Source organism: Archocentrus centrarchus, chromosome 9 (genome assembly GCF_007364275.1).
Source record: "Archocentrus centrarchus isolate MPI-CPG fArcCen1 chromosome 9, fArcCen1, whole genome shotgun sequence".
NCBI classification, from domain to species: domain Eukaryota; kingdom Metazoa; phylum Chordata; class Actinopteri; order Cichliformes; family Cichlidae; genus Archocentrus; species Archocentrus centrarchus.
This window is the reverse complement of record NC_044354.1, coordinates 26196390-26218447: the sequence shown is the minus strand read 5'-3', so window position 1 is coordinate 26218447 and position 22058 is coordinate 26196390. Positions and strand designations below refer to the sequence as shown.

Here is a 22058-nt window from a genome sequence, read left to right as displayed (position 1 = left end):
AATGAATCTACTCAATGGGCATTCTCAGTCTAATTATATCAAGCACAAGAGCAGGCTTTTGAAATCAAATGCTCCCCGCAGTCCACTGAAAGCAGGAGATCAGTACCTCGGCTTTACTTTAGCTCTGCTTCAAAAGACCATGTGGCTTTTTCTTCATGTAGGTGAGTCATATTCAAGCTGTTGAAGTCAGATTCAAACACACACCTGCAGAGAACAGTGGTCTGCAGTTATCACTACTACCATGCAAGCTGGACACAAGACTGTGAAAAGTATAAAAAATACATGTTTAAAAAAGCAGAGCTATGTTTCACAAGGGAATATTTTTTTTAGAGTAAGATCTGTTTTACCATTTAAAATTCCAAAAATGCCAATAAATTTTATGCCAATAATGCCAATACAAACTAAAATCTACCTGTTAAATCCAGCCACCATGTTAAACTAAAACTAAAACATTCGGCTAAGACCTGAGAAGACACAAATACTACAGACAGCAGCCACTTACAGTATCTTAGACATCAGTCATACAGGCCTATAGACTGGTTGGTGACCACCAGGCAATTTCTGGTTGCTAGGAAAAATTGTTTTTTCCCTGACCAGCTGGTGAGTGGTTGCCTGAGATTGCTGGCTGTCACCAGGTGAAATTGGTCAGCAACAAAGAGGGTGCTGCACAAAAAAAAAAAAAAACCTCTTTGTGATTGCTTTGATCACTATCTGATTGCCACAGTTGCCTGTAAGCCAAGCAATCAGTTTCACAATGACTTCCAGCAACCTCCAGCAAACACTCCCAACCACTGGGGAGTACTTGTTTCTTCCTAGTAACAAGTTGCCACACTGTAAACCCGGATAAGCTGAATCTACTTAAAAAAAACCAAGGTAACTCGTTGCCTTAATTTTTTTAAGTAATTAAATAGTTTATTTAACTCAGCCTGTTAAGTAAGCACTACTCCATTTCCAGTTGACCTAAATTGTATCTTTTAATTGACCATACTTATCTTTTATAGTTCATGAAAAAAATAAGATGTCTTTTGATCAATCAATTCCCCCTATCCTTTTCATGGTTGTGGGGGGGGGGGGGGGGGCTGGAGCCTATCCCAGCTGACAAGGCAGTAAGATACAGGGTACACCCCGTACAGGTCACCAGCCTGTTGCAGGGCTGACACAGACAACCATTCACACCTGTGGGCAATTTAGAGAGACCAATTAACCTAACCCCAGTAACTGCATGTCTTCAGATTGTGGGAGGAAACCCACACAGACACAGGGAGAACATATAAACTCCACACAAGGTGGAATTGAACCCAGACTATCAGATAGATATTCTAGCTGTGAGGCAGCAGTGCTAACCACCACACTACCATGCTGCCCAGTAACACAGATATTTTTTACAGTGTTGAACTGTGTCTGTTTAAATTTGGTAAATAAACATGATAAAACTCAGCCCTGCTGAATGCTGGTACATTAACATTTACAAATAACATTTGTCCATGGAACAATAAAAAAACTATATGAGAGAGCGTTGTGAACAAAAACACCAAATGTCAACTATTCCAACAGTGAGAGGCCAGAGCCAAGCCAGAATTGAACCCAGACCTTCTAGATGGCATTCTAACTGTGAGGTAGCACTGCTAACCATCGTGCCACCATGCAGCTGTGCAGTAATCTAGTCTGTTTAAACTGGTATAAACTAGATTTTTAGCAGGTGCAAAACTTGATGATATTAAGTTGTTTGAACTCAAACACATGATTACAATAAAATAGACCATCAAAAAGTACAGTCCACTCAGCATTAACAAGTAATGTTCACATTCTAGGTAATTTTAAGTAATATGAACTCAGTATTTTTAAGTGGAATCAAAATCTGGGTTTACAGTGCAGGCAGTCACCAACTGGTCTTTAGGATGGAGCCTTAGCTTAGCATTGAAATATTTCTAAAGCTCACTTATTACTATATTTTATTTTGTATAATCTCTATAAAAGCCTATTTTAAAGACATTTCCTGAGACTAGATGTTGCTAGAAGTTATCTGGTCCCAGTGCTAAATGGACTGGTTCTTACATAGCGCTTTTCTACTCTACTTGAGCACTCAAAACACTTGAGTCAAAGTGCCTCATTCACACAATCACCTTTTCTACACCTAAGTGCTTTCTATCTAACATTCACATTAAAAAACCTGGATTAGATTCAACTGTTTTGTCAAATTTTAGGCCTATTTCTAGGCTCCCTTTTCTATCAAAAATCTTGGAAAAAGTCATTTATAGCCAACTGAAAGCCTTTTTAGATGAAAATGATATCCTTGAAACTTTTCAGTCTGGTTTTAAGCCTCTCCATAGCACCGAGTCTGCCCTGCTAAGGGTGTTTAATGACATTTTCCTAACTACAGATGCGGGAGACTATGTGATTTTACTTCTTTTAGATCTAACGGCTGCTTTTGACACAGTGGACCACAACATTTTAATTTCTCGTCTAGAATGTTGGGTGGGTATTCGGGGCACAGCTCTGGAGTGGTTCAGGTCATATTTGACCCAGAGAACATTTTCTGTTGGCCTAAACGATTTTAGATCATCCTGTGCACCTCTGTCGTGTGGGGTGCCTCAGGGCTCAATACTTGGACCACTACTGTTCTCTCTGTATTTGCTCCCCCTTGGTTCCATTCTTAGGAAGCATAAAATTGCCTTCCACTGCTATGCAGATGACACCCAGATTTACATGCCCCTAAGTGATGCGAACGCCGTCCACACACTAACGAAATGTCTCGATGACATCAAAGCTTGGATGGCTTCAAATTTCCTGAATTTTAATGATAAAAAGATGGAGGTCATCATCTTTGGTCCGGGCATCACGGGGAGGGTCACTCCTGTGGATCTGGGTTCTTTATTTCAATATGCTAAGCCCACGGTCACAAATTTGGGTGTCAAAATGGACGAAAACCTTAAGTTGGAGGGTCAGATTAATGCTGTGGTTAAGTCTAGTTTCTTTCATCTGAGACAGCTCGCCAAAATAAAAAATATCTTGTCGAAAGATCACTTTAATACAGTGATCCATGCCTTTGTTACAACCAGGCTGGATTACTGTAATTCTTTGTATTTTGGCGTAAATCATTCCTCACTGTCTCGTCTTCAGCTTGTACAAAATGCTGCTGCACGGCTATTGACTGGAACACGTAAGAGGGAACACATCACTCCAGTTTTATCTTCTCTGCACTGGCTTCCTGTTTATTTTAGAGTTCATTTTAAAATTCTTTTATTTGTTTATAAGTCCTTAAACGGCCTTGCACCACCCTACCACGCAGAGTTGCTGCATCTACACTCCCCCTCCTGCCCGCTTAGATCTGCTGACCAACTGCTGTTGGTCATACCGAGGACTAAGCGGAGGCTCAGGGGGGACAGAGCATTCGCCGTGGCAGCTCTCAGGTTGTGGAACACTCTGCCTATGCACGTCAAACAGGCCTCTTCACTAGCTATTTTTAAATCTTCTCTTAAGACCCACCTTTTTCACCAGGCGTTCAAACAAGCTTGAGATGTTTGTATCGCAGTGTATTTATTTCTTATGTATCTATTTGTTTTTTAGTCTAATTTTATCCTGACTTTTGATTGTGTATTTTATTTTTATTTTATTGTTGCTCTTTTATTTTTATGTTACTGATGCTCTTATTTATTTTTATATTTTATTGATGCTCTTATTTCTGGGTGTTGACTTTCATGTTTGTCTTTTGTTGTTTTTATTCTTCCATGTTCAGCACTTTGGTCAGTGCTTACTGTTTTAAAGTGCTCTATAAATAAATTGGCTTGGCTTTGCTTGGCTTGGCTAGTAGGTGACCTGCTCTCCTCCACATGTCAAAGCAATCCTTTAAATTCTTATGATGAGCAGCAAATGTTTTAAATGGAACATTCCCAAAAATGATGTAACCCAATCAGAATATTTCTACAGGCAAGAATGGCCTTTTGGTTTTATTAAAGTACAAAAAATCATTTAGAGCTGTACAGCAATGCCTTTCCCTCACAACTGATTTTTGCCTGCTACTGTTTTCTAGGCTCAGCTGTCACTATTCTGTGTCACTGAACTGAACCTCTCCACCATCTTTGAGGTGTTTTGAGAAATTTAAATGCAATTATCTGACAACATGGAAATCTCATTCTTGATTATCCGCATGTTTGATTTGCAGTGATTTTTATGCTGAATGCCGTTCCTGATGCTACCTTCCCCATTTACTTGCGTTTGGGACCAGCATGAGGAGTACACTGGCTCCCTTGCCTCCTTGGCTGGGTTCCCCTCGTAGATGGGTTAAGGAGTTGAGTTAGTGAAGGTAGAAATACAGTGCAGGCAGGCTGGAGTAGCACCCAGCATCTATGCCTGTCTCCTACTCTTCGACTTCAGCTCAGCCTTTAATACAATAAATCCAGTTCAATAAAAGTATAATCCCTTCAGTAAACATTTGGACATAACCAGATTGGGTGCTTTATGTAGAGTCAATGACAGAGGATTAAGCTAACTAACCTTATATTTCACACTTTGATACATACATTTCACTACAGCCCATTCATCATGGAGTAGCATAACCATAATTGGATTTAATAATAGCCATATAAGTTGTACCATGAATGGGTTGTCCAAGCAGTCACTTGGTGCCTCCCTAGCTACCCAAAACCCAACAACACACAAACATTCACAAGCACACACCCATGCACACATGCACATAATCTAAAGAGTTAAAAAAAATGTATATCCGTGATCCATGTCTCCCAGCTGCACTACCTCCAGTTGATGCCTTCTTGAAGGCTCTGTCTCATTTTCTGCATAACATCTAGTCAGTTTCTCAGCACAATAAGGATGCTGAACACTTATCTCCAACTGTGATAGAGAGCCAAGACCCTTTCCAATCTACAGTGTTTCCAAAGGCCCACATTTCTATGTCTCTGAATGAAACAGTGCTGGCTATGACCTGACCTAACCACTGTTGCAATCAGTGATGTTGAATACACCTATAATGTAGTTACAGACCATTCTTTAAAGTTTCTCTTTGTATTTGCGTTTGTGTGCCCAGTCCAAACAGGGCACCATTGCATCAAAAGAAAAAATAACGTAAAGCTAACAGGGGGATGAATAGCTTGTATAGATATTTATATTCATCTGTTTCAATACACTCAAATTGATTTAATTAAATTCAATTTCAATTCAATTATAATTATATAGTGCCAAATCACAATGAACCTAGCCTCTAGGTAAGGTAAAGACCCTGCAATAATTACAGAGAAAACCCAACAATCAAAACGACCCCCTACAAGCAAGCATTTGGTGACAGTGGGAAGGAAAAACTCCCTTTTAACAGGAAGAAACCTCCAGCAGAACCAGGCTCAGGGAGGGGCAGTCATCTGCCACGACCGGCTGGGGGTGAGGGGAGAGACAGGACAAAACACATGCTGTGGAAGAGCCAGAGATTAATAATAACCGATGATTAAACGCAGAGTGGAGTATAAACAAAGTAAAAAGAGTTGAATAAAAAGAAACACTCATGGGAATCCCCCAGCAACCTAGGCCTATTGCAGTGTAACTAAGGAATGTTCAGGGCCACTTGATCCAGCCCTAACTATAAACTTTACCATCAGTCACCAGAGTCTTTAGTGTCAGCTACTGCAGCATTCTGTCAGTCCTCAGCATCTGCAGTGCCACCTCATCAGCCTTTGGAGCCACTGCAGCAACCTGCACAGTTCCAAACTGGGCAAGTGAAAAGGCCTGTGCAGCTGGGCCTCAGCCAAAGACCGTTTCACCTGCATTTGCTGACCCCAGGCGTCTTCAGTCTGTTCATGGCCTGGCCAGCCCAAAAACAAAAGAGAATCCGGCTCCGTCCAAGTGTCCCGAGCCTGAGCCAGAGAGTCCGGCTCCACCAGAGAGTCCAGAGTTCATCCGTCTGCACTGCTGGCCCCATGGCTGGCCTCTTGAACTGCTTCATCTCTGCTGCTGGCCCAGCAGCCGGCCTCCAGAACTCTTCGGTCTGACCTGCCTCTACCCATGGCCAGGCAGACCACCAGAACTATGATTGTTTGGACTCCTTTTTGATCTAGTTTTGTTTGTTCTGTTTTGCAACTACAGGGAGGCTTTTAGTGCAGCATCACATTCCTTTTGGCAACCAGTTTTACCCAGCAATAGCCAGCAACCAGTTGCCAACTGGTTGGGGAATATGTATTTTTCCTCTCATGACTGGTGGTTGTAAGACATTTGCCAACCAGTTTCCAGGTGTAAACAAAGCCATGGCCTTTCAACTGGTATTTTTCTCTATATTTATGTTTGGTCTGAAACATTTTATGTCATGATTGGTGGAAAAGGAGTTCAAATGGAGCAGTTGCTATCAAATATAGCACAATTAAAGTGAAAACTTAAATTTATGGAAAACAAATGAAGATCCTGAAGTCCCTGAACATTGCAACAGCAGGACCAAATCTAACATCTAAATCTAACAAACGTTGATCTTGGCTATACGAAATATCAATAATTATTATTTATATAAGAATTGTGACTAATGACTGCTTCATACATTCAAACCCTTTTTCACTTCCCTTGCAATCTCATTACATTTCAGTTTAAGCACATTGGTTCTGTTAGATTAAATCTTCTGTTGAAGCCGATATTTTTTTTTAAAAAAACCAACGCTTCTAGGGCCAAAAGTCATTTCATTTTCATGGACTTGCTGGTAGAGATCTCTGCTCCCTGTGTTTCCATTCCCTTCATCCATATCTGGATAAACACACCTTTGAGACTTTGCACTTCAAACATTTGTCTGTGGGCAATATCTGATTCCTCTCAATAGGATTCCTTCTCTTAAGGTAGCAGGCAGCTTGTGCAGCCAGGGCTAGATTTAATGTCTGACACACCTCCAATTATCCACAAATAGAACCTTAAATTGCAATGGCAATGCAGCGGTTCAATATAAACACCATGAGGCTGCTGGGCAGTTTTCCCAAGATGTAAGTGATTACGAAGGAGGCAGTGAAGGTAACAGATGAAATTACCTGCCTTCTAGGTGCTTTTTTTTTCTTTCTTTCTTTCCAAATTGTATTTGAAAGTAGGCTGTCGTAATTTAACCATGAATTTATTTTCTATGGTCCTTGGACTTTTTTGTTTTTCTGCAGAGGAGCATCACCTACCTGAGCTTTGTTGCCAACCATGTCCATCCCTTTATGACCACATTGTGTCCATCTTCCAAAGGCTGTGTCCAGCAGAATAATGTGCCGTGTCACAAAGCTCAGGTCATCTCAAAATGGTTTCATAAACATGGAAATGAGTTCTCTGTACTCAAACAGCCTCCACAGTCACCAGATCTGAATCCAGTAGAGGACCTTTAGGATTTGGTGGAACAGGAGATTTGCAGATTTGCAGTCTGCAGCAATCTTGCTATACTGACAGCAAGGTGTACCCAACAAAGTGTCAGTCTATCTGAGCTGCAAATTTCCCATCTCGACCCTCCACCACCCTATCATCTACCTCTAAGCTTCAGTGAGATGTTTCACTCATCACTCCCCAGTGTCTTTGCTATGATCTTGGAGCTACTAAATATGAGCTGTGTGTGGTGTGAACTAAAAATATATAACACTGTTTGGCTATTTTCTGACCTCGTCCTTTTTAGTGTTTTCTAGAATATTTAAGTCAGATTCTATACAACTTGAAGCTTTTCTGGATTTGTCTTCACTGTTCATGGAGTGGCTTTCTGTAAGTTTTTCCCACCTCTTGTCCAATTGATGTTTTTTTTGTTGTTGTTTTCAGTTGCTTGTGTTTTGTCTATTGTTTTGTGTTTTCTTAGTTTGTAGTACAGTGAGCTTTCAGGACCACCATACTCATTTATCTTATGGCTTAATTTTTTAAAATTACAATAAAGACACCAAATGAAATAACAACATTAATAACAGTAACCACCAGTCAGCTAAGTACCCTCGATTAGGCGCATTAGGCAATTTTTTTCAAGCTCTAATTTGAGTTGATTTTTGTTCAGTGACAGGAAATGACAAGTGTTGATAGCAGTGTTTATTATTCACTCAGAGGCTACATGGCTCCGCGGCAGCTTTTCAAAAATATCTAAATATGTGAGACTGACTGATGGATGTGCATTTACAGATGTGAGAGCGAGTAGTCTTTCGCAACGCGTGGAATGAAACATGTAGCACAAAAATAAAAAAGTTTACTGTTTTACTTAGATTGTGTTTGGCAGTGTATATAATAGTATTTCCCCTTATTACTACTTTCTTTATACAAAATTAGTTAAAATCAGAAAAAAAAAAGTGCTGCATTTCTCTAAGGCTGATCCAAAAGGTGCTCAAACACCAGCTCATTATAGAAAAAGGGTTGCTTAGGCACTCTGTTTAGGATAAAATCATGTACCTAGTTTATTCTTGGAGCAATTCAACAAGCAAAACAGACCAACGCGTATTGACTCCAAGTCTTTATCAGGGTCTGACAAATATACAATCAGTCAGGATTAAATACCAGCCCAGGGTGGCAATCAACCAACACCTGTGGTAAAGTATTTTAACCCCCTAATATAAGTCTTCTTATTTTAGGCGCTTCTGTGACAAACACGTCCATGACTTCTCAGATGTGTAACCATAGTAACACTTCACATCAACCTATACCAGCGAATAAGCAGTTCAAACAGCGCTTTGCTGTGTTTATGTCAGTCCTTGTATTTTAGCAGTTTCTCATTAGTGATGACTAAAACATGAGCACACAGCTATTATCTCTGCTGGGAAATCACGAGAAATGCCCTTCCTGCCTTCTCCTATACTCTTATGTGTGGTTCAGGCCAATATGAGTTTCTTAACGATCCAAAACACATACAAGGTAACAAGTTTTCCATAAGTTTTTTTGACAGTTGTTGGGAAGTACTGAATTTTAGCTACATCTTGTCGTTGCTTGCTGATAGATGAGCTGCAGTCATGTTATTATCATGATTAGCACGAGTGATTCTTCTGCTTGATCACAAATTACTAGCAGACCCTACAGTTTGCTAGATAGCTCTGTGTTCACCTGTTAAAGTCTCTTTCCTGCAAACTTTAACAGGACTTTAAATGTTGTAAGAATGATGAGTTGAAGAAGCGGTACAGTAGATTTACTTTATGAAGAGCCATATGACAATTAGAGCTCAGTCAGGATAAACTTCAACATGTTCAGAACTACATCATTGCAAAGCATACCCCACCTGACCACCACACTGACCTTCCTGCAGAGGCATACTGTCAGTATCATGGAAGGAGATGAGCAACTGCCATAACCACATGATCAACCTGCTGGAGACCGTCATGTCTCAGCTACACCAAAGTGTACTCACTCAAGTGTACTCACTCATCCTACTTGTTCATTTGAATGCTGCTAGTATGATTCATATAGAATTATTATGCTGTATGTCAGATACTAAGACATATTTTGATAACGTTTTGTATTTTATATTAGGTCTATATTTGTAAAACATGAACTACCATACTGAAAGGAACTGCATTTAGTCGTGTGCTGGAATTTAAAGACAAATCAGTTCTAGTGGAACAACATAACACTGGCATGCAGGTTTTTTGGAATGTAAACTAATTGTTAAATAAATTTTGGTTAATAAATAAATAAATAAAAATCTGTCTCTGAATTTTAGGTACGCTATATTGCCAAAAGTATTTGCAGATCTGATGATGCGATTAGAAAATGGATCACGCCCCTCCAGGTCTCACTGTCATTGATCACGTAAGTATTGAAGTCTCCCAGTAGGATGATAGAGTCACCGGATGGAGCACTCTTGAGCACTTTGCCCAGCAACTCCAAGAAGGCTGGGTACTCTGAACTGTCATTTGGCACATAAGTGCAAAAAGTTGTCAGGACCTGTTCCCCAGCCCAAAGGCACAGGAAAGCAACCTTCTCATCCACAGCTGAAAACTCCAACGTACAGGTAGCAAGCCGAGGAAATACAATAATACCCATCGCAGCTTTCCGCCTCTCACTGAGGGCAACTCCAGACTGGAACAGAGTCCAGCCCCTCTCCAGGAGACTGGTTCCAGAGCTCAAGCCATGCGTTGAGGCAAGCCTGACTAAAGCTAGCCGGTATCTCTCAACCTCATGTACTTGCTCAGGCTCCTTCCCCACCATAACCCCCCCTCCACTAAGCTTTACACTTGGCACAATGCAGTCAGACAAGTACCGTTCTGCTGGCAACCGCCAAACCCAGACTCATCCATCGGATTGCCAGATGGAGAAGCGCAATTCATCACTCCAGAGAACACATCTCCACTGCTCTAGAATCCAGTGGCAGCGTGTTTTATACTACTGCATCCAACGCTTTGCATTGCGCTGGTGATGTAAGGCTTTGATGCAGCTGCTCAGCCATGGAAACCCATTCCATGAAGCTCTCTACGCACTGTTCTTGAGCTAATCTGAAGTGAACATCAAGTTTGGAGGTCTGTAGCGATTGACTCTGATGAAAGTTGATGACCTCAGCGCACTATGCACCTCATCATCCGCTGACCTCGCTCTGTGATTTTACATGGCCTACCATGAGTTGCTGTTGTTTCCAATCACTTCCACTTTGTTATAATTCCACTAACAGCTGACTGTGGAATATTTAGTAGCAAATAAATTTCACGACTGAACTTGTTGCACAGGTGGCATCCTATCACGGTACCATGCTGGGATTCACTGAGCTTCTGAGAGTGACCCATTCTTTCACAAATGTTTGTAGAAGCCCTCTAAATGCCTAGTTGCTTGGATTTATACACCTGTAGCCAAGGAAATGATCGGAACACCTGAATTCAATGATTTGGATGGGTGAGTGAATACTTTTGGCAATATGGTGTATTTTTTCCCTAGTAAAAGTACAAAATGGAATGAACCTGTGGAGTACCAGGCCATAAAGGTACATTTTTGTCACTAAGGGTGCACAAATGTTCTTTTAAACATACAGACAAGAAGGCACAAAAATTTGCCATATTCAAAGCTGGAGGGATAAAGGATTTATACCATTTCCAATCATGTGCCTTGATTTCTTTAGGTGCACCAGAGATATATTGCTGCCAGAGCACACGGGAGCAATGCTCATTTAGCATAATCAGTTTTGGTCCAGAGAACACAGCAGTGTTTGTTCACATATGGCTTCTTCTTCTTGTGCACAGAGATTTCCTGGAATCTTTTGATGATACTATGTATCGATATTATGTAGAATATAGAGAATGCTGTGCCTTTATTTTCTCAGAGACCTGGCTTTCGAACAGTGTGCCTAACTCGGCGATGCAGCTGCAAACACATACACTCTACTGAGGGGACAGATCAGCAGCATCAGGGAAGAACAAAAGAGGCGGTGTTTGTGCTTACATCAACCACAGGTGGTTAACAAACACTGCTTGCCAGATGCTGAACTGTTACTACTGAAGTGCAGATAACTAACTTCAAACAGTCTGACCACATCTCCCTGTTCCATCACTTCTGTTTATCCTTTTCAGGGTCGCCATAGGGCGAGAGACAGGGTACACCCTGCACAGGTCGCCATCCCATCGCAGGGCCAACACAGAGAGACAGACAACCATTCACACTCACACCTATAGGCAATTTAGAGTGACCAATTAACCTAACCCCAGTAACTGCATGTCTTTGGACTGTGGGAGGAAACCCACGCAGTCACGGGGACAACACGCAAACTCCACACAGAGAGGCCTGGGCCAAGATGGAATTGAACCCTGACCTTCTAGATGTTATTGTAGCTGTGAGGCAGTAGTGCTAACCACCACACCACCGTGCTGCCTGTTCCGCTATCCAGCATACAGACAAATCCTCAGGCGAACACCCCCAGTGAGTAAACATGTTAAAGTATAGAACAAGCACACAGACATGGTGCTGCAGGACTGCTTTAATAGTACTGACTGGGATGTTTTAAAAGCTGCTGCAGTGCGTGAGATCTGCTCTGTTGACCTAGAGGAATATGCAATAGGAGTAACCAGCTACATCAGTACATGCACTGAGAACTACCATCATCCTCCTGCCCAAGAAGAACCCAGTCACCAGCCTCAATGTCAGTTGCACTGACACCCACCATTATGAAGACCCACTTCAGTTTGCTTACTGACAGAACAGGTCGATAAGCAAAGAGGATGCTGTGAACGCTGCCACCCCCAAGGTTGTGTACTCAGTCCGATGCTGTACACTCTCTTTACTCATGACTGTGTTGCTTCCCAGCACAACACCAGTATCATCAAGTTTGCTGATGATACCACAGTAATTGGACTAATCACTGGAGGTAATGAGACAGCATATAGGAGAGAGGTGGCAGACCTGGTAGCATGGTGCCAGGACAACAATCTTTCCTTAAATACCAACAAGACTAAGGAAATGATTGAGGATGGTGCAACACACACCACTCCATATAGGGAGAGAAGTGGTGGAGAGGGTGAACACCTTCAAATTCCTGGGCACTCACATCAGTGACGATCTTTCCTGGTCACATAACACCACTCACCTGGTAAAGAAGTCACAGCAGCGTTTGTATCTCCTGAGACGGCTGAAGAAGTTTGGCATGCCAGCTGAAATTCTTAGCAGCTTTTACAGGGGCACCATCGAGAGCTCCCCAATGGCCTCATAGTCTGGTTTGGGAACTGCTCTGCACAGGAGAGAATGGCTCCTCAGAGGGTAGTGAAGACTGCCAGATCCATCTCAGGAGTTGCCTTACCATCACTGGAGGACATTTACCACACCAGGGTCATCAGAACAGCACGGAACATTATAAAAGATCCAACACACCCACAACACGGCCTCTTTACACTCCTGCCACCAGGGCGGCGGTATCGGGTTGCGAAATCAAGAACCACCAGAATGACGAACAGCTTTTTTGCACAGGCTATTCGACTCGTGAACTGCCACCTCTGACATACACATACACAGTGCTCTGCTTTGTATTTTGGACTGCAAATTCCACTATATGCATATGATACTTTACACCTCTGACACTTTACACAAAATTGTTTACAATAACCCTGTTCCAGTGCACAAACATACTTCATTCACTGGAGTGGTCTATATTTTTAGATATTTCAATATTTATTATTATTGAGCCAGAGCAGAAGAAGTACAGAGTAAGAATGTCATTGTTCAGTGTAACTGTCTGTTTACTGTGCACATGACAATAAAACGCTCTTGAATCTTGAATCTCTTGTACTGCAGATGATGAGAAAGTCAAAGTCTTCAAACTTTTACAATGTGGAGCATTATTTTAAAATGATTCCATTTCCATTTCTTTGCACATTTCTTTCCATTTTGACTCCTAAAAGGCTCCACCTCTCTAGGATGCTATTTTAAGAGAGAAAGTATCATATATCTACCTCAGTAAACAAACACAGGTCCCATGGTTCCACGAAGATGGCTGTTTAGCATGCTTTCTATTATAGTGTTTAACATCTCGGCCTCTTTGGACATAAATATGCTGACTTTGCAGTCTGCCTGTGTCCTTCTAGTTCTATTATTTGAAATACTTATAAATACTTTAAAATAAATTAATACTTGATTTCTTTTAAAGGTCTAAAGCCGAAGCTGAGACAACCCCATGATATTGTATTGTTTGTTTTTGTCTTTTTTGTTTTGTTTTTTTAATCTCTCAGTTTGTTGTTGTATTAATATTTCTTGCACTTTCCATGATTAATAAAATGAACTGAATTACTACCACAAGCGTCACTATACACTCTGATTTTACTACCCTGTGACCCCTGTGGTAGTAAAAGGGTTAATGGTTGAATTTTTGTGGAATGTATAATTGGATGCTGAACTGGATTGTGTTTTTGCACATTAAATAACACATAAAACTAACAGGATTAAATGTGTGTATGGTTTGGAAGTCAAATGGGGAAAAAAAAAAAACTTAATAACTACAAACAAAAATTACACTCAAATCTCTTCCGGCTGATTTGCAAACATAAGAAAGCAGGACTTCTCTGTCAGTATTTTTCCTGATTATAGTCATGTCAGAGAATCCTCTTGTTAGGAGCCATCAGATTCTTCCCATTTTTTCATGCACAGAGCATGAATCACAGAGAAGCAGAAGGGAGGCAGAGGCCAGAATAACTTCCCGTGATGGTCCCTTTGGAGATAGCAGATGCAACAGGAAAGGGAGAAGTGGAAATTGGAGGAAGGACATGAGATGGAGAGCTGGAGAGGAGAACACATTAAGCTGTAGCAGGTATGTAGCAAGCTATCTGTTCCTGTGACCTGTTCTGCCTGGGACAAGCAGTCCTTTAACTACAGCAGGTAAATATAAAAGATACTTCAGTGATTTTTAATTTCTTTGTTTACTCCTCAATCGCATGACTGAGTTGTTGATTAATTGGTGCCCTTAAAGGATTCCTTTATGAATGCCAGTGACATTTATCACACTGCAGGGACTTCAAAACAATATATTGTTACACCTTTAAACTGTATCATTTGTCATGGTCCACAAAAGCAGTGGAGATGGAACAGATCCTGAGGCCGGTCGCGGCGGTAGTGGCAGGACTCCTTGTGAGGCTTGGCAGTGTCGGAAGCAGAGGTGCTCAGGTGGCATGACTGGTGGCTGGCCATGGCGGTTGCTCTGGTAGCTCTGGTGGTGGTTCTGGAGGTAGTGTGGGTTACTCTGAAGGCTGACGAGAAGCTGGAGACTCTGAAAGCTGATGTGGAGCTGGAGACTAAAGATTGATGACACGACACTGAAGGCTGGGACGACTAAGCAGATTCAGTTCCTCAGGTGATGACGTCCTCACCTGAGTAACTGGTACAGGTGCAGGGACCGGCTGTGCTCTGCAAACCCTCACATTGAGAACAGGAATGGGCCCGAGGACCAGCTGGACCCAAGCCACCCACAGCTGAGGAACGGGTCTGGGTGCAGGGTGCTCAGGCACAGAGGACGCCTCAGTCAAAGCCGCAGTCGTTGAAGGGGGCCACAAAGGTGCATCGCACACAGTCTTTAGACTCCAAACAGTCCTTTCCACTCGCTTGCTCACTCACTTGCTCACTCACACATGACAAAATATCTTTTTTGTTGTGAGCTGGCTCAAAAATAAAACATGGATTATTGTTTCTCTTTTTTACTGAGCTGGAAATTAAATCTTGAGTCTCACTCACAGAGAGAAAGTTCTTTGATGGCCCGGAGCCACCACGCATGGGCAGAAAAGCAGATGAGAGCTAAGGATGCACAGGGCGCGCAGCATGGATCGCTGTCGAGGAGGACAGCTACCACAGCAAGTCTAGCTGCTGTGGTGGAGTGAGTGGTGAGCAGCATTGTCAAGGTCCCTTCCACCAGCCAGGACCTGAGCGTGTGGTGACTCAGGTACTGGGACGAGCCACAGCTTCTCTTCCATGACGCGAAGAGCCACTAGCTGCCTGTCACAGTGGTCAGAGTCTACTGTCACGGTCTGCGAAAGAAGACCATATGGCGTGTGGAGGGTGAGGACCCAAATGCGGGACTCACAAGCAAGCAGATGGGGATAAATATAAATTGAGCCATTATTGAGGCTGAGAACATGAGTAAACAAATATATCAAGGTAGTTAAAGAACTGCAGTTCCTCATGTGGCCACTTCATGTTAGGTACAGGAGCCAGTCAGTTACCATAGATTTCCATGTTAAAAGCTCAACTTTCAAATTAAATAAAAGCCATTCTAAGCATAACTGTTTACCAGGATTATAATACTTCTTGGATTTTACATTATAGTTCAGTTTTATTTATTTTTAGCTTTTTTCCTCTAATTCAGTTAGTTTTTTTTTAATTAGTTTTTAGAGTGATTTGCTAATTTTTATATTTTTTTATTTTCCACAACAAGACACTTGCTTCTCTTTGTCTCGCTCTCTTACTCAAATAAATACCATACAGGTCTCTGCTGCTTTCTCCCAACTTTTGCATTATATTGCAGACGGTGCAGTGACACACACACACACACACACACACACACACACACACACACACACACACACACACACACACACACACACACACACACACACACACATTATTTTGTTTGTTTTCGTTAACTGTAATAACCTTGCTGTTTACTTTTTTCTGGTAAGATGAATTTGTTTTAATCAGAATCAGGATAGCTGAAGCAGGTGCTAGAATCTGATGTTTTGGGGAGCAGATTTTATCTCTGAGCGTCCTTGACGGTGACTTCTCCAGGAATGCTGCTGCCTGTTCACGCTTAAAGTAAACTAATAGAAACAAAGTATTTTGTTTCTACAACAAATTCAATTTCAGGTCCTGGTCCCCATAATGACATTATGTCAAATCTTGTAGGGCATTTAACTAAGGTTAAATATGGAAAAGAGGTTCCTGGTTGTACAGCATAACAGTTTCATTAAGTAACTTTTAGCTGGTCCATTAATAGCTTAGACAATATTAGGCTAATTCACCTGTAATGCATATATACATGATGCTAATTGGCATATATTTTATGTCTGACTCATCCTGTCTAATCAGTTTATAGAGTTTCTTTAGACAAATGGGCACTTGAATATGCATACTTGTGCCTCCGCACCAGCTCATTCAGAATTATCAGTGTGTGTAATTGCAGCCTTTCGTCTCTGAATAAACTTTACATTGATTTTTGCCAGTGTCTCTTAAAGACAGAACAGCTACCAGTGACAGTTGCACAGATGACAGAAACTGAAGAGAAATATGGGCCCCCTGAAAGAGACAATCAGAAATTTCAGTCACACCCTTCACAGTGCGGTGAGCACAATGATTATTAGTACGCTGAATACTATTTAACAATATCCAGCAATGTGTGCTCTCTAACCCCTGCAAACTGGAGCATACCCCTGGACGCCTCATGCAAAACAGCTGGTGAAGAGCCAGTACACACGGTATATATTTTTATGTAGATGCATTCATTTACTCAGATGGGCAATTTAGGACTTCTCTTTCACAATATCTGTGGAGTTCAAGAGTGTGGTCCTGAAGAGACCCACACAACCTATTGGACTGGGCACCAGCAGATATTTTTAAATTCATCATTAAAACTGAAGTACTGAATCTACTCATTACACTCGTGATAGTGTTGGGAATTTTTATCACTTTATATTGGTATTTACTGCTACTATTTTATATCACTTATTAGTACTTATATCAGTCAAACACATTGGATTAATGAACACTGTATGCTGTAGATTAGTAGGATAAAACTGAGGCCTGTTATATTTACTCCCATGGATGTTCAGGGCCTCACTTTTATCACCTGTTAAATCCGCTCTCACTCATGTTTAGAGCCTCACTCCCACCTGGTGAACACTTTGGGTTCATTGTTAGGGCTTTACTTTTATTTAATGCACAACTTTTGGTTCACATGACACCGTGTCACCTTTATGATATAATTCAAGTTGCTTAGGACTATGTGCCCTTGAAATATGGTTTTGTAGACCCACCTGTGCTTGTGTAATATGAATAAGTGTGGGTATAATTTCTGTCTAATTAGATAAAAGACTGTCCAAGAGAGTTTTTATAGCGGAAGTCTTAAAAAGACTTCCTAAGGAGTACTTTGGAGCAGTAGTTTCAGCTTGAAAAAGCCATCATTTTGACAACTGTTAAAACTGCTGTAGATTATGAAGAGCCCCAGTGAACTGTGTCCTTGAGCCTGTGCAAAAAGGAGCGAAACTAGTGGCGTCCATAGTGGGTTGGTCGGCGATCAGGTTTCAGGAGATGACACTTTATGCAAATGGAGAGGGGTCACCATCAACTGCTGCTGTTTTTGGCACCTGTAAAATGTGGCTCATTGCATTATGTGATTGCTTGCACTAAGCAGAAAGAACACTTCATGCCATTAAGGCCTTTCTGAAAGCATCATCTCTATAATTTTACACACTCAGAATGTAGACACTTAATAATATGGATGACATCATTCATCCTGGAAAAATACTGTGCACTGTGTTGCTGTATATACTCAATAATCATGAGGAGTGGTGAGTTTTGAGTTCAAGAGGCTGAACTGTCGCACAAACGTAGGTCATGTCCCGCAAATATGGTGCATTCACAGCAAGCTAGCTTATTGCTAGCATATGAATTGAGGTTTTGCAGACACGTGACCACTAACAATGTGACGTTAAGTTGTCTGCCATTTTGGATGTGTGACAATCACGGTGACAATGTAGGGTCAAGTGAATAAGTCACAGACGTAAAGACTGTTCCACAACCATCTGGAAACCACCGATTTACAGTTTAGACTTTTCCAAAATTTACTATCTCTCATCCAGCAGTTAGCAAGTATTTGCAGACAAACATGAGAAACTACAGGTAAGTGTGGCAACACACCAGCAACCAAAGCAATCACTATGAGGTTTTTGGTGCAGCACCTTCTTTAAAATCAGTTTCACCCAGTGAGATCCAGCCACCTCCAAGAACCACAGCCAACCAGTCAGGGAATACTCCCTTCTCCCTAGCAACTGGTGGTTGCCTCATGTCCAATATGGTGAACAACTCTTCAGCAATGTGTGCATGATGTCATGTGAGAAGCCTCACACACTGCACACTGTCTATAAGGCCTGATAAAATACAGACCATAAAAAAACTGCAGCCATGCAACCAAGTTGTACATAGCCCCAGGCTGTATGAGGATTCAAACCCAATCATTAAAATACTGAACAATCAATTAATTTGTTGTAGTCTTTTCCTCACTACAATAATTAGAAATTTTAGGCTTGTACGGTATGTTGAGAAATTCTCTCAGGTCCCTCTACACAAAATCCAGGGTGAAAGTAACAGAAAACTGGATTTTACAAAGGACCCAATGAATCTGGATATGGCCCCAGCAGATGTTTCTACAGCTGAGATTTCTTTTTCCCAATTACCTCAATGCAATCAGCACTGGAGCAGTACACTGATTTCAGCACTGCTAATCTGTGGCTAGTGCAGTGTAAGAGCACCACAGGAACGACTGCAGAAAGGATGGAAATGAAAAAAAGTCTTCTCAGCTACAGCAACACTGCCTCCTCTCCCCTATTTATCACATAGATCAAACAGATATTATCTATTTGAAATAAATGAATTCATATTTATATAATTATACAGTACAGCCATACAAACTGGTTCAGAAGGTGTGTCCTCAGCCCCCTCTTCTACTCCCTCTTCACACATGACTGTTCTCCTATTCACACCATTGTCAAATTTGCAGATGACACCACCGCTGTAGGACTGAACAAGAACAAAGACGAACCTACAGGGAGGAGCACTGAGATCTGTGGCGATGATGTGACAGTGACTACCTGGACCTAAATAAAACCAAAACCAAGGTGATTATAATAGATTTCAGGAGATCCAAATGATCTGCGCACTCCACCCTCTACATTGACGAAGAGGAGGTAGAGAGGGTGGAGAGCTTAAAGTTTCTCAAGCTCTCCACCTTGGTGAGCCTCACCTGGTCCAAGCACATCTCTCACCAGGTGGGGAAAGCAGAACAGAGACTATATTTCCACAGGAACTTGCATCAAACCCACCTCCCCTGATACCTACAGTTCAGGTTCTACCACTCCACCACTGAGAGCCTCCTGACCTACGGCTGTGTGGCTCAACTGCTGCATGGTGGAGGACAGATAAAAACCTGCAGCGGGTGGGGAAAGCATCAGAACGGGTGATAGGGTCCACAACCCCCCTCATGGACATCTACATGAGCAGACTCCAATGGAAAGCCAGTATAGTTAATAACCCCTCTCACCCTGGACACTCCCTTTTTAACCCCCTCCCTTCTGGAGAATGCTACAGGTCACTCATGTCAAAAACAGACAGACTCAACAACAGTTTCTACACACAGGCTTCCCCTCACCTCCTGAATGAAGACCTGATGATCCTTTTTTTTCTTTTCCTATATTTTATATTGTTATTTTTATATATGGATTTATGCTGCAACTGATGAAGAGCTGCCAAACTATTTTTCATTGTTCCTGCAACAGTGACAATAACTTTATCTCATAAAGAGCTGAAATATTAACCATGAACTGAGTGCTGTCTGTCAGTGATGGATCACAGTGGGAGCTTACCACCTCTGAAATATTCATCTCTGAAATATATATATATACACACACACACACACACACACACACACACACACACACACACACACACACACACACACACACACACACACACACACACACACACACGTGTGTGTTTCAGACTGAGGGGCACATGTCTTCACTCATTCCCACACACAGATAATCACCCACACTGAAATATGGATACTGCACAGTTTCACGCACACAACACACAAGGACATACACACGTAGACATACAGACACGAGCAGAAAGCCAAGAATTTGCAGCAACACACCCATTATCACTCACACAAACACACACACATGAACAGAGCAGAGCTTTCTATGCATTCATTTTGATTCAGCATTATTAAGGTGCTGCCCCATTGATGAAAAGTGTTCCCACACAATAACGTTCATTAAGAGGAAGCAAAGACTTAGATGTGAAGATATAAATCCCCCAAAGGTTGTTTTCAGTCACAGGAGCATAAGTTATGACATGAAGACATAATATACAATTATGTACTGCTTTTACCAACAGCTTTGCTCTATTTTACTTGCCAAAGGCTTACTTAATCCAGAAGGCAATGAACTGATAACCATGACTCCTGGGTGGGGGTCTGTGTACTTCCTGTGCGTCATGCATTCTTTCGCCATATGCAAACAGAAGGGGTAGTGAAGGAAAGTGATGAATGAAGTTTCTAATTTAATTTGAAACTATTTTTTTCGAAGAGCACAAAGAGTCAGTAATATTTAACCAAACGAGTAAAAACAACGTGACAGCCGTTTCAACCTTTTACACACACCTAAACGTTTTTAGAAACCAGTAACGGTCTGTGTTTCATTTGATTACATTTTGATTGATATTATTTATGTAGGTGTGTACTCTGCGCTTTGATGAAATTCTGAAACATAAACTGTGTGATTTTATTAGATGACCCAAGGTTTTAGGGGTGTTTTCCAAGACACCTGGCAGACATTCACCATTTCTCGTGCATTTTGAAAGCAGAAAGGCTGTGGAAACAGCAGCTTACCTGTCCAGGGCGATGGCAGTCATTGAATAGATGCTGGCAAATACAGCGGCGATCGGAAAGAAGTTGTGGAAGCGGCAGTAGGCCAGTCCAAAGTACCACTCGTTGTGCACTGCGTAGGTAAAGTTGATCACCGTGTTGAACGCAGACATGGAAGCTTCAGCGAACGCAAGGTTCAGGAGAAAATAATTGGTGACAGTCCTCATGCGCTTGTGTGCCATAATTATCCAGATGACGGTGATATTACCTACTACGGACACAATAACTATGCAACTGTAGGCGATGGCCCAGAGGACGATTTTCCAGACCGGCTGCACAAACTGGTTCCAGTATAAGGTGATGTTATTGGTGTCGTTGGAGTTGGTGGTCCAAATTGACGCATTGGTAGTATTGAATAAAGGCTCCATTTTGCTGGTTACAGCCAAAAGGGTCACGAAACTACTGGATAAAGCGGCAGTTGATTACTCAACAAAGTTAACGATGCCAAACGCAAAGCAAATAATGGAAAGTTCCCGAAAGCTTCACGCTCGTTTTGAAGTCCACAGTTGTAGTCCGTGAAGACTCCGCGCTCCTGCAAATAGTAGATTCAACGAATCAGAGGAGGTATTTGAAATAGAAACTTCCATATCAATCTTTGCACCTTTCCCTCTTTTTGCTGTGCGTAAAAACGGAAACACGTCTTTTACGCGCATTACAGCACCAGCACAAGTCTGCCGCTGGTGACAGCTCCGCTCCGTCTGTCTCTCAGTGTGTGTGTGTGTGTGTGTGTGTGCGTGCGTGTGTGTTGTCCTCCTGCTGCTCCTCTTCTCAAACTGAGCGGCTGCACACCGGCTCTTATGAAGCGAGCTTCTGCGCATCCGGCGAACAGGCGGGCTCGGTAATTATGATTATGGATGAGCGCAGGTAACTTATTCACTCCATCCATTTAGACCGTAAGTGGATGCCAACTGGATTTCCACGCCTAAATACCTCATCTAATGTAATTTGCTTATAATTCCTTCACGAACAATTATGATGTACATAACAATACTACTAATAATAT

General features: G+C 41.8%; 1 protein-coding gene across 1 annotated transcript in view; it reads right to left on the bottom strand.

Moving 5' to 3' along the window:
* tacr1a (tachykinin receptor 1a) overlaps positions 1 to 21746 on the bottom strand; it is a 58567-nt gene extending 36821 nt beyond the window's left edge. The window contains 1 exon segment of the mRNA XM_030736909.1: positions 21020 to 21746. Coding sequence (XP_030592769.1) covers positions 21020 to 21423 — 404 coding nt within the window. The 5' untranslated portion in view covers positions 21424 to 21746.
* Positions 21747 to 22058: the final 312 nt, after the last annotated feature.